General features: G+C 38.0%; 1 protein-coding gene across 1 annotated transcript; it reads left to right on the top strand.

The window, feature by feature from the left end:
- The first annotated feature begins 68 nt into the window (after nt 1–68).
- fastkd2 (FAST kinase domains 2) lies at nt 69–11846 on the top strand. Its single transcript, XM_015359384.2, has 12 exons — nt 69–266; nt 759–1510; nt 2129–2232; nt 2820–2928; nt 3276–3399; nt 4258–4397; nt 4770–4942; nt 5865–6028; nt 6498–6716; nt 7075–7162; nt 10019–10133; nt 11305–11846. Exons 2-12 carry the CDS (start codon nt 809–811, stop codon nt 11437–11439), a joined length of 2073 nt encoding a protein of 690 aa, XP_015214870.2. The 5' UTR covers nt 69–266; nt 759–808; the 3' UTR covers nt 11440–11846.
- Nucleotides 11847–12789: the final 943 nt, after the last annotated feature.

The following is a 12789-nucleotide window of genomic DNA, read 5'->3' as shown; positions in this document are numbered from 1 at the left end:
TAAACAATAGATTTTCAGTACCCATCTATTTATGGCTATTGCACAAATAGTATAACTAATATAGGTTTTTCTATTAACTATTTTCATGTTAATTACATTAATATTACCGACTGTGTACGTAATAGTATAAAATGCAAGAAATGTAGAGGTTTTAAAGGATATTTATAATTCAGCAGGATGTACAAAGTGTTGTTAGTGTTTTCCCCGAACTAGTGTGAGACAGGTCACGTGATTAAACTGTCATGGTTGCCCACATTGGGCATGAGGTGAGTGTACGTAAATGAAGGTTATAATTCACTACTGCTTAATCATACTAGTTCTGTTTGAAAACGTTATTGTTATGAACATGTATTTATTATATATAAACTGTAAAACGTACATTTTTCTGAGTATCTGAGTAGCTTGAACCCACTAGTACATTAATATCCGTTTTGTGAGTTATGATATAGCTCTTCGTTTTTCTTATTCAGTTAAACTGTTTTCAATTTCATTCGTTCAATAAATTATTTAGTTCTTATACAGGAAATATGAAACGAAATATGAATATTGAGTATTGTCAGTCCGTTCTTCGGATAGGACCTAAATCAAACAGTATCCGCGAGTCGTTCTGAATTGTAATACGTATTTTCACCCTTCGTCTGTGTTGGTTGTTTTGAATAAAATAGTCTCCTGTATGATAATCATTTAGACATTGGCTTGAAGACGCGAGAGTTATATTTTTTAATAGTAGTATGCACTCCCTTTTCTTATCATTTCAGGTGATGCTTGCTAAAGTCGTTCCAACGTTGTGCAGCCTTTGCTTAGCAAAATGAGTGTCCACAAGTCAGGAAACCGGTTAATTCGACACGCATTTCTATCATACAGCAGCTCTTGTCAGCGGTGTTTTAGTTCTTGCTTATTGAGAAACGGCATACCTTCACCAAACCAGCTTGAACATTCAAGCTTTTGGAGAGTTCATTCGAAAGCCAGTTCCACCAGGTGCTGTGTACCTAGAACCTGGTCTAGAGTTAGGTTTTACACACAAGATGGTACACAAGATAATATTTTAAAGACAGAAGAAGAAGGACAAAGTGCAGACCACCTTAAAAATGCCACACGTCCAGCTGTGGAGAAGGATGCAACAATTGTCCTTCATCCACTCTCTGAAGAAAATGAACCTGAGTTTCAAGGCCCAGAGAGGCGTGGGGCACTATTTTATGACTTGCTGACAGCCTGCCAGTCTCCCTCTGATGTGCTGGATCTGGCGGAGAAATACACTCTGACCTGGAGGCGAGTGAGTAACAGCTTGACCAAAATCTGGGAGACCACCAAGAAGTTGTCAGAAGAGCAGAGACGATATGAGAGGAGGCTGATGTTCGAGCACCCAGTTTTCGAGCAACTTTGTCAGCGCTTGATGGAGGATTCCCACAAGATGAGAAGTGACGATCTGGCCTATAGCCTGCTGGCTTTGGTGAAACTTGGTGTGTCACAGCGCAGCCAAGTCATACAAACACTTCTTAGAGTCATCCAGGTATGAGAACCCATTTTCAGGATTTAAAATCTTGTAGATAAGACAATAAGAGCTTGTTTAAAATGGTGGAGAAACTATTAAATTGTTATTTTTTCCTTTGGGATTCAACACAATTGGTTAGTGTATTATTTTGGCATTTTAATGAAACTTAAGTAATCAGGTATGTTTGCTGTTTGTGGTATTTTTTTAACGTCAGCATTTTCAGTTTTTCTTTTCTTGTTCCAAAAGAGTTGGCCACTACATCAGGGTGTGCCCGATTCCTACATTTATTTTGGTTTAAAATGAGGAAAACAATCCTGATTATCTTTTTTTTTCTGATATTGCACCCTTTCATGAAATATTGCCAATGACGTCTCAGAATCTTGCGTTTTAGCTCACAGCCTTCTGTGCGAAGTAAAAACAAAGATGTCAAACAGAATTAGGATTAAATTCATTTTTCACAAAGATAGGTGGGGATGCTGCCAGTTTTTGCTGATGCATCAGTTCATTTTAGTTAAATACTTATCATCGTTGATCACACAAAACAGAGTCATGATAAACAAATGTAAAGTTAATTTGCATTAACAGATGTAACATTCTGGGTTTGCAGTAGATACTGATGCTGTTCTCTTCCTGCAGGAGAACCTGAATAAATTTGAAGAGAGAGCTCTTTCTGTGCTGGCAAATTGCCTGGAGGAGATGGAGGGGAGTATAAATGTTGATGCCCTGAAAGCTGGTCTGAGGTTAGTTGTTACATTAGAACTCTGCCTCTATGTGGAAGTTTTCTCTTCTGTTATCCCTTGATTATTTCCTTGTTACTTCATATAATTTGAATTTGGTAAGTAATGAGCATACAAATTTCACATGAAACAATATTAACTATTGTGAGAGTCAGGTCGTGTGATTACACTGTCATGGCTGCACACAGTGTATTCGGTGAGTGCACATAAAATAAAAATATTATTTGAAAATTTTGTTGTTATGAGCTGGGTCTTCTAATATTAAAAGCCATAAAACATTTTTCTGTTTTTCTGAATAATGGATTGAACCCACTAATAAACTAATAATGGCTTTATGATAAGCATCATTATAGAGCATTGTTTGTCATTTACAATTAAGCTTTTATTCCATACATTATTTCATACATTCAATAAAGTGTTTACTGAGTACAACTGAGTACTGTTATATTTGCTAGTTTTTTGGAGGGGGTGGGACCTTAAACTAATTTGCCTCTGGAAGTGATTCTGAAGTTGGAGTTATGCATATTTTTGGTTATGCGAAACTGGATGCCAAGTATTTTCAGCTGGGGTGTTTGCCCTCTAAACCACAGGCTGCTGGTTGAGATTCGCATTCCCAAGATTAAAAATGTGGCAGCCCTGCAGACCATGATGAGATGCATTGGCAGAGATGCCCCGGTGTCCCTGAAGAGAAAACTTGAGGTAAACCGTTTTATAACCAAGCTGCTTTCATGAAACTGCATGCATCTCTCGACAACTAATTTTTAAAAAATCTGGCTTTCAATGTTTCCTTAGATTCTCCTTGTATCAATTTGAATTTCTTTATTAGTTATATCAGTCTCACATGGGCACTGACATATTGCAATTTTCTAGTGATTTGTAGAGTTTATAGAACTGCCAAAGCAAAGAACTCTCGCTTCTTTGAAGAATTCTTGGTCAAGTCCTTTTACAACTTGATTATTACTGCCGCAGTTTGTTTTTTCTCTTCAGTAGCTCAAGGCATATCCTATAATATCTTTCAATAAAATGATTTTCTTTTTTTTTAACAGCACAAAGCACTGTCTATGGTAAGACAGTTCTCTGTCCCCAATTCTCAGTATATGTTCACAACACTGGCAGCAATGAATTTTCCATCTAAAGCTTTACTGGACTTCTGCAGTAAGAAAATTGCTGGTAAGAGGAGCTTCAGTATGTACAAAGTTGAACAGCAAAGAGTTGCAAGATCAGAAAAGCAGATTGCAAAAATTTGGTTGTGACTTAAAAGATTCATGAAGGAGAAGAAAAAAGTAATGAGATACCTACATCATGTGAGAAACAAACACTAAGTATAGGAGACACAATCATACCCGTAGTCTATGATGAATGACTGCTTCTTTCTTAACTTCAGTCTAGGTGCACAGAAATGACATTCAGGTGACAAAATGAAAAACGTTTCTTCCATAAAGCCTGCCAAAATTGAGGTGAAGTTTTTTTTTCAAATACAGCATTGGCAGTTAAATGGTTAAAGAAACCTAAATGAAGTGAGGTTTTCCTCTTTCAAAAACTAAAATTTCTCGCTTTAGAGGGTTTGTATTTGCCAATCAATATTTGAAAAAACTGCCATTCTCCAGAAATGTGCAATCTGGAGGATTTTTTTTATTGATGTTATATCGGGGTAAAAAAAAACAAGCTGAAAACATTTTTTTTTTTTTCATTTGTTATGTGTACAGATAAGTAGTACTCTGTTGCTGCCACTAGATGTCTGTATTTGGAATGTGTATTTTTCTAAATGGCTATATAATTATGTTGGTTGTATCTGCACTTCGGGTCACAAGGTCAGATTCTGTAATGCAGTGTAATCCATTTAGCAAGTTTGTTTTGCCTCTGAAGTGCTATATGAATGCTTGCATGCTTGCAATGCTTGCAGTTACCCTGCATAATTCCTGTTTTTGGGAAACAGCTGAATCCTCTTCAGTTCTCTGAGTATCCAAATGTGCATGACCTGTGTAAAAATGTACGTGAGATCACTTTGTTTATTTCCTTCCTGTACAGAGAACATTCATGGGATCCCCTTCTGGAGGTTGATGTATGTGCTGCAGTCTTCCAGAGACCTGCGGTACCACAATTACACCCTTCTCTCTGCTATTGGCAGTTATGTGGCATCCACCTTTGACATGTGGAGCAGTAAGCAGGTGAGCTCCGCTTTTTTTCTTGTGCCTATGATATGGCCAGTATATCTAGTCTTTATATCTTTATAATGCTTTTTAAAAGGATTTTGTCGAACAGCTATGTTACTTATCATCCCCATGACAGTTGGACTACTTACTGTATTTAACTAAAAAGTTAAAAACACAACGCTGAAAGTGGGAGCAATATTAACAATATTGAAATGGTGTCTCTTTCTGGCATTGTACCAATACGGTTACCAACATAGTGAGAGAACTGCATCGTTCTGCTGAGGTTACTGTGTACACAATGTGTGGAGGTTCATCAATCCCTTATCTTTTGGCAAGAGCAGTGGTTGTAAGTAAGACGGACTTAAACCTCTATCTTTTTTTTTGCAGGTTATCCTCTTTCTGTTGCTGTTTGAAGATCATGGTTTCCGCCATGTTGGGTTAATGGACACCTTTGCTGAGACAGTGATGAAGGACCCAGACTCCTTGATTCTGAAGGATGTCCTGAATATTTTGAAAGTATACTCCCAGTTAAACCATTTTCCTCAGAGACACGGACAGCAGTAGGTGCCCTTGTAATACTTGTTGGGGTGACTTTTATTACTGTATTTTTATCAAAATGTTTACTGGTAAAATATACAGCACCTGATGCATTTGTCATGTGAACCCAGTTGAGCTGAAAACTAGAGATGATAAAACGCAGAGGTTGTGATGATAGTGGTGATAGATTATCATACCTTTTTCAGTGTGTTAAATTATCTAAAATGGGAATTGTGGACCCATATGTTTTAAATACCATGATTCACTGCATATAAGGTCCTGTAAAACTACACAGTCCTCTGGTTTTCATTCCAGTCAGATTCATGTGTTCTAAACTGAACCAATAATTGGCTTAATTAACAAAGATGAACGCGTCCTTTTGCCACCAAATGAAAATGCCAGGACTTGGGACCAGAGTTGGAAACAAGTCATTGGAAACAAGATTAGAAATGTGCTGGTGACTTGTTTCAACAAAAGAGACATTTACTGTACTTTAATGAAAAGTAAAAGTACACCTGTCCTTTAAAGCATGGGAAGTTCTTTGATATGAAAGAGAAGAAATCGCTGTGACTCAAATAAAAAATACCAAATGGAAGTGTTAACCCCAGGACACAAGACCCAGTGAATTCTTAGCCCTGCTGAGCCCTGCTAAGTTACAGTGAATACGAGCTGCCTCCCTCAGCCTTATTTAATTGGAGGTGGCTGCCTGACAGCTGCATCTATCCAATCAGTCAGACAGCTAAATGGTGCTTTGCTTACTAGTGAAGGAAAGATCATCAGACTGCCTGCCCAACAGCTCTTATAAGCATTGTGAAAGAAATTTTAGCTATGTTTTTATGATGATCCCATTAATAGATGAAGCTTAGATTTGTCTCTTTCTTAAATAGAGCAATGATTTAATGGGACACTGTGAAGAAACTGAAGTGATATTCGTGTTTGATGCAGGTTCCCAGAAAGTCTGAGCAATGTGTTGGAGACATATCTCTCTAAGATCCTCCCTGCTGAGCTCCTGAGGGGAGTCTTCTCCCTCTGTCTGCTGGGACATTTCTCAAATGTGCTTATGGACAAACTTCAACAGAAGGATGTGCTTGATGAGCTGCTCTTTCAAGGTCAGTTCTAGAAGTCACTGCTTTTCCCATACTAGTCGTATTCCATATCTGCCATGGTCCACAAGGCATCTTGTAGAGTGTTACATACTCTTATAGCCAAGCATATATTAGAAGTTAAACTGAGACGTTTTCACTTTTTTATGTAAGGAGTAATCTGAAGTTGATTTTAGCTGTACTAGAATGTGACACTACAGAGCGCTGAGTCCCATGGTTACATCAGAGATGTTGACCAGATTAATGAGATGTTCATGATATTGGCCTCAAAGTGCTGGTACAAGTCAATGCAAGAGATCATTTATGCTCCTCATGAACAGTGTTAAGACTAGCCTTGGTTAACTGATTGAAAAAAAAAAGACTGCATGTTACAGTACATACTTTTTTCTTATGTGGAACAAAGATAGTCTTCTGCTTCCCAAGTGCCAGACAGCAGATGCATTGTTGCTGACCAACTCAATATCCTTTTCTGCAGAGGGCAGAAACCAAGGAATGCATGAGCGGATGTTGCACTATGTGAACCTTTGTCTGCAGCTGGATAGTCCCTTTGTCTCCAGCACCACAGCGCTGAGTGTAGCCAAGCCACCCTCAACAACATTCCCTGTGAACCTGGAGCTGCTTAGGACTCTGCAGGTTATTCTGGAAGGGAGATCATTCCAGAAGGAGGTGCTGTTGGAGAACGGCTACTTCATAGGTAACTGAACACCTGCAGATGTTTTTTAACCTCAGGCTGTTTTACTTGGAAATCCTGAAAAATGGCATCCTTCATGGCAATTAACAGAGTACAGACACTCTCTCACCTTAAATTTTGGAAAAATGTTTGGGATAAATTGTTACAAATCCATGTACATGAAAAGAAAATATTTTCTGGTACGTAGCTCTTTCTTATAAAATTTCCCCTATTTGATTTATATTTTTTATTTTTACAGTTTAGGTATAATCCCTGCATGATTTTCTTTCCCCTTTTATTGCAGAATACAGTGTATTCCTTATTACAGAATGTGTTTGTGTGAACAGAACCAATATTGCCTTTATATTGTTTTACATTTCAGATTTTTCAATTACCCTGGAAAAGACCGTGAAAAATATCTGTGATTCGACACAGGAAAATGAAGCAGCTATATCTGAAGACTGCCGAAGGTAACAGTTTTAGTTTTTTAAAATTGTCTTGGCCTTTCATCCTGCAGGTTTCCCCCACCATGTGTTGTTTCCCGTTTAGGTTTTTAATTACAAATGTGTTTTGTTAAATCTTTTGGCCTGGCTGTGAAGTTTGTTTTTTATGCAGTCATCTTGTGTTGTTGGTCACAGAAGAGATCAGATTAACCTCAATTTCCAGCTCGTTCCCAATTGCGTCATCGGAGTTTCTGCAGCACAGAGAATATTCCCTCCTCCAAACGTGAGCCTAGGTTTGTTTTATTCACCACTACTGTCTTCTGTAGGTCCAGAGTAAAGTGAACAATGTGAGAAGTAGCAGCAACTTCAAGAGGGACTCCTTATCTTTCAGATGGGTTAGAGATTGAGGGAACAGTAAAAAAGGCTAGTGTCGAAAGGTTTGTAGCTACATACAAAAATAGCCCTTACAATTATCCAGGTATTTCAAGTTAAAGTCTGGTTCGTGTGTCTAGCCTACTCTGACCACTGGTGCCCCGCTGGACGTAGGATTGACACAATTGAAATGTAATTGAAAGCTCTGTTATCTGTAAGCGAAACAGCAGCTGCTGCACACCTGCAGGCATATCCACAAGAGATTCACCACTCCTCCAGCTGCATTTCAAAAAGACGTCTATCCTCAGTCTCTCTGTACACTACAAGGAGTCATTGCGGTGAGCTGAGATGTAAGTTCCAATGAAATTCCATGAATTCCAATGGTTGGAATGAAAATGAAAATACCAACAGCGTTAAAAGTTTACCATCATTGGAAGGCATGGAATGTGGCAATTAGCCAGGGTGGCGAAGAAAACGGCACATTTACCTTTGAAAAATATACGTTTGAGGTTCTCTAATGGATTTGAAATACAGTGTTGGGTTTTGAAGCCTTGACTAAAGCTGGGAACTTTGACTGACAGTGTGGATAAATTCTGCATGAAACGATTTCTAAAGCACAATGTATTTTGCATGTAATAATCTTGATCAATGTCATTCTTTTTTTTTTCTTCCGAAACAGAATATGAAATGCTTATCTTTTGGGCAAGCAGGGTGATCTTATGATAATGGATAAAACTATAAATAATGAATAAGAGGGACATCCTGCGTCACGGTTCTGTAAACTGTGAAAAGAAATGATTCATCGACCACATGATATTAAACTTATGCAGTGTGACTCGAAATGAGAACATTTTTCTGTGAGGCAAGGTTTGACAGGGAAAGAGTTACGTCTTTAATTTTTAAGTGTGCGCTGTGTGAGTCATGCACGTTTGTCTGCATTGCATATTTGCTAAAGGAACTTTTCAAATTTCTGTCAAAACCCAAGGTTTGTCCCAAGGTATTGGGACATTTTTTCTATTTTTTAATTTTCTCTAAAATCAATACCTAGTGGTTTGGTACATCGTTAGGTGTTAATTTGTCTTGGCGTCGTACATCGAATGGTCTAAGGCTCCAATGTAACAGTGCTGTTTTAAGTGAGTGCCCTGCTTTTTGAAAAACTCTTGAGTAAAACGCACTTTAGAAAGATCATGGTAAGTTCACTGTAAAAGTGTCATGTCTCATCACAGCCTCATTCGGCATGTGAGCTCAAACACATTCGGTTATTTGATGCCATCACCACACAAAACACTGTTTTCATTTAGTTAAATATTTAGTTGTTTTTATGTGAGCAAGGAAAACCGTGTCAGGCTCATTTCCTTTTATACAGAACTAAAATTATTTCTTTTTTATTTTTACCCTCCCTATGGTTTTGCTTAAAATTGTGCTGAAACCACCTTTATAACTTTCCCAGAGCTAATTTATGCAGAGCATTACTGGGAACATTGCACTGAGCAGTGTTAGAGGGTCATCATGAATTAAATGCAACATTTTCTCAGTGATAACATTTCAGCTGCTTTTATTGTTGTCTCTCTTTGTTCTTCAAATAGATAGAATGTGCTACTGCATAGTGAATTTGTTTCACTTAAATTTTACTGCAGAGGTAAACTCGTTAAAAAAGCTTCCACTGATAATTACTGAAGTGACCGCAGTTTAAGACACAAAGGTTCAAGGTAGCTCATGCTGAAAGACTACCTCCTGTGGGAGAACTTTGAATCAGCTTCTAGGCATTTTAATCACATGCAATTCTGAATTAAGACTACTGACTACTGATCCCAGTTGATGTCACTGATCACTAGTCAGGTCCACAGCTGAAATCAAAATAGGAGGATTAGCAAACACTGCAGAAACACTGAAATGGAAATTCAGAAACACCTGGCAAATGGCGTTCATATAGACATAAGCAGAGTACTGGCACATGTAGCACTCAAGTTAAATAATTTACACCACCACAAGTTAGTTTAAGAAAACTTAGTTTGACATAAATTGTTATGGATATATGTACTTAAAAGCAAACTACTATTTGGTATCACTTTATCTATGACCAAAGAGTATGTAGCTCTTTCTTAATTCATGTCCTGTATTTGATACACAATTTTTTATTTTTTAAAGAGTATGTGTAATCCTTGATTGTTTTTTTCTTATTGCAGAATACAGTGTATTACAAAATGTGTTCATGTGAGCTGAGCAGGGTGTATTATAGGAATGCACACCATTGAAGTGTAACAGACATAAAGGTGCGCATGACTCAAAGATAAAACCAGTTTCTGGCATTGAGGTCTTATGCACGCACACACCAAAACCATAAACTTTAGATATACAGTGCAGCGTATCCAAATATGTGAAATGGAACTACTGTACTAGCTACAGCCTTGCAAGCAGACAAATGACTGAAAGTAAAACTGTTGAGCAAGCAAAAAAAAAAAGAGCAAGCCGTTTTTTCCTAAATGTTTTTTCTTCTAACGGATCTTTCAGAGTGGCAGTGCTGTGTGGACAATCTTCTTCTTTCTGCCTTGGTACCCTCCACCCCAGGGGCAAGCTGGCCATGAAAATGAGGCACCTTGCAGCCTTGGGTTATGACACTGTACTGGTGAGTCACTGCCCATATCAAGAGAAAATAAGGAAATGCCAACAGTTAGCCACCCTGATTCATCAGCAACAAAGGTTGCTGGTAGTAATCTTTCTGCTCTTAAACACCTAAGGAGTCAACAAAGTCACAGTGGAAACAGGTAGGCATGTATAGCAGCCATATCACCCTGCAACTCAGAGCTGGCAGCCCACTGAAGCTCAGCAAGTGCGAGCCTGGTCAGTACCTGAATAGGAGACCTCCTGGGAAAAACTTAAGGTTGCTGCATGAAGAAGTATTTGAAAGTCCAGTAGGGGACGTTCACCCTGCGGTCCATGTGGGTCCTAATGCCCCAGTATAGTGACGGGGACCACTGTACTGTAAAAAGATGCCATCCTTCAGATGAGATGTGAAACCAAGGTTCTGACTCCGTGTGGTCATTAAAAATCCCAGGGCTTTTCTCAAAAAGAGTTAGGGGTATGTCCTGGCCAAATTTCCCCCTGGCCTTTACCAATCTTGGCCTCCTAATAATCCCCATCTATGAACTGGCTTCATCACTCTGTTCCTGGTGGCTCACTGTATTTGCTGTTTTGTTTTGCAGCTGAGCTCTACATAAACTTGTGTTATCTTGTGCTTGCTTGTTTAGACATATGGTTTACTTGTTTCTGCATTCAGTCCTAAGTTTCAAACAATTCCTACTTCAATCATATTATTTCCTGCCACTTAAACATGCTGAAAAGTAAGCAGCATATCATCGGCTGGCTTACCATTATTTTTGACTAAACAGGTCTTAATATGTGATTGCTTAGTTAGGATGAACAGACACAGGTGAGAATGACAATGAGCTGATGAGATACAGTTGACAATTCAGCCAACACATGTGAATAAGGGCGGTTATTCAATTCAGAAACTGGCACATAGATGATAACATATACAAATCCCATTTAATGTTTTAAGAGCTGAAGGGACATTGAAAACTACGGCTCAAATAGAATGTTTAAATCAGTTTGTGATTAAGAACTCAGAGCAGAACACTCCTAGGAGTCATGTTGGAAGCTACAGGCTCATAGGAAGCTTAGTGATGTGTAATTGAGATGTGTCAGGGGTTAACTTGAGATTGTTGATAATACTGTAAATGTCTGTGGTACGAAGATATTGCAGCCTTGCCACAATTTGGTTTACTCTGGTTTTCTAGGTTCCAAAGCATGAGTTTGAGACCCTCTCAGAAGAAGAAAGAGTGGAGTTTCTAAAGAAAAGAATATTTGCACAAACAGAAACTACAGGAGTTGTTTCAACCAAGAGTTTGAAACAAGTCATCGTTACTAACTGAGCAGAGGGCTGCACAGATGCACAACTCATTCAAATAACCTTATCTGATATTGTGTATGACAGAGCTGGGGAAAATATACTGTAATTGCCTCAGAAGATCAACGAGCAGGTCGGTGATAACTGAGCATCAAAATCGAATATCTGTAGTAACAAGGAAATGGATGAAGTCAGAAACAACTGTTTGACCTGTGACCAAAGAAAGACTGGCTGCTGAGATCTGGTATTTCTAAACTTGTGACCATCCTGTTAAAAAAAAAATGTAGCAGAGAGTAAACAAACTCCACATCTGCTGTTACCAGCTTTCTGTTTCTGTCAGGATTTGCTGCATTTGTATGTAAAGTCTGTTGTCTAAATCGATGATATAGACATCAGAAACCTCTTTTAATAAATAAAAGTGCTTTGAAACCATGTAACTTGTTTTTTACTGTAAAGCATACAGTAGCTCCCACTTCAGTTAATTCGTGTGCTATGTTGTATTATTCTGATACATTATACAAGCATGCTATGTTTGTGTCTGAATCTGATGCGGATCCACGGTATTGGTCAAACTTCCCATAAATTATATTTGTGTCTTCATGAAACATTTGATTCTAAAATTAATATAATTCAGCACAGTATGCTGCAGTGTCTGTGTAGGGTTAGATGCAAAGGGTGCAATTTGGTTTCAAGGCAACATTAATTTAAGGAATGGATGCTTTTTAATGAAATTTAATTTAACATTCAATATCTTCAGAATACTTCTGATATGCTGACTACAAGGAAAGATGACTAAAGGTTAAGATGATAGTAGGTGAGTAGGTGGTTAGATGTTTAAGTACACTTTGCAGTCGATATAGAGCAAATTCAAATTATTAGTAAATCTTAAAAAACAGTAGCCAAAGTGGTTTAATGGCTGCATTCAGAAATTGTTGAAAGAATGCAATTCACCACAGAGTGGCTCAGCAAGTAATTGTTTTATTACCCAACATGAATCTATGCTATGTCATTACCTATTCGTAAGAAGACTTTACCAGGTGAAGTTACACAGTAGGCAATGCTCTGAGGATGGACAGATTTGAGTTTGCCAAGGTGATGAGAAATTTCTTTGAAATAGACCCCTATTGTATGCATCTATGAGCTATAGGTAGAATGCATGAAAAAATGGATCTCTTAAGTGTACATACTGTATCAGTGGCAACATATCAAAAGCAATTAAAAGAGTATTCTGACAATGGGTTTATGACACATATAGAGGGAAAATTGTAATACACTACTTCTGGAGAAAAGCCACAAGCAGAATATAAAAATTCCACACCAAAGACAACCCGAAGCCCAAATGCTGTGAGTACCATACAAAAAAAAGAGTAAAAAT

Source organism: Lepisosteus oculatus, chromosome 12 (assembly GCF_040954835.1).
Source record: "Lepisosteus oculatus isolate fLepOcu1 chromosome 12, fLepOcu1.hap2, whole genome shotgun sequence".
In the NCBI taxonomy this organism is placed as follows: Eukaryota; Metazoa; Chordata; class Actinopteri; order Semionotiformes; family Lepisosteidae; genus Lepisosteus; species Lepisosteus oculatus.
The sequence above is the reverse complement of the archived record's forward strand: the minus strand, read 5'-3'. Positions and strand labels throughout refer to the sequence as shown.

Coding starts and splice junctions, on each gene's coding strand:
- fastkd2 (XM_015359384.2), top strand. CDS start 809: ATGAGTGTCCACAAGTCAGGAAACCGGTTAATTCGACACGCATTTCTA. Junction 1,511..2,128: donor CACTTCTTAGAGTCATCCAG/GTATGAGAACCC, acceptor CTCTTCCTGCAG/GAGAACCTGAATAAATTTGA. Junction 2,929..3,275: donor CCCTGAAGAGAAAACTTGAG/GTAAACCGTTTT, acceptor TTTTTTTAACAG/CACAAAGCACTGTCTATGGT.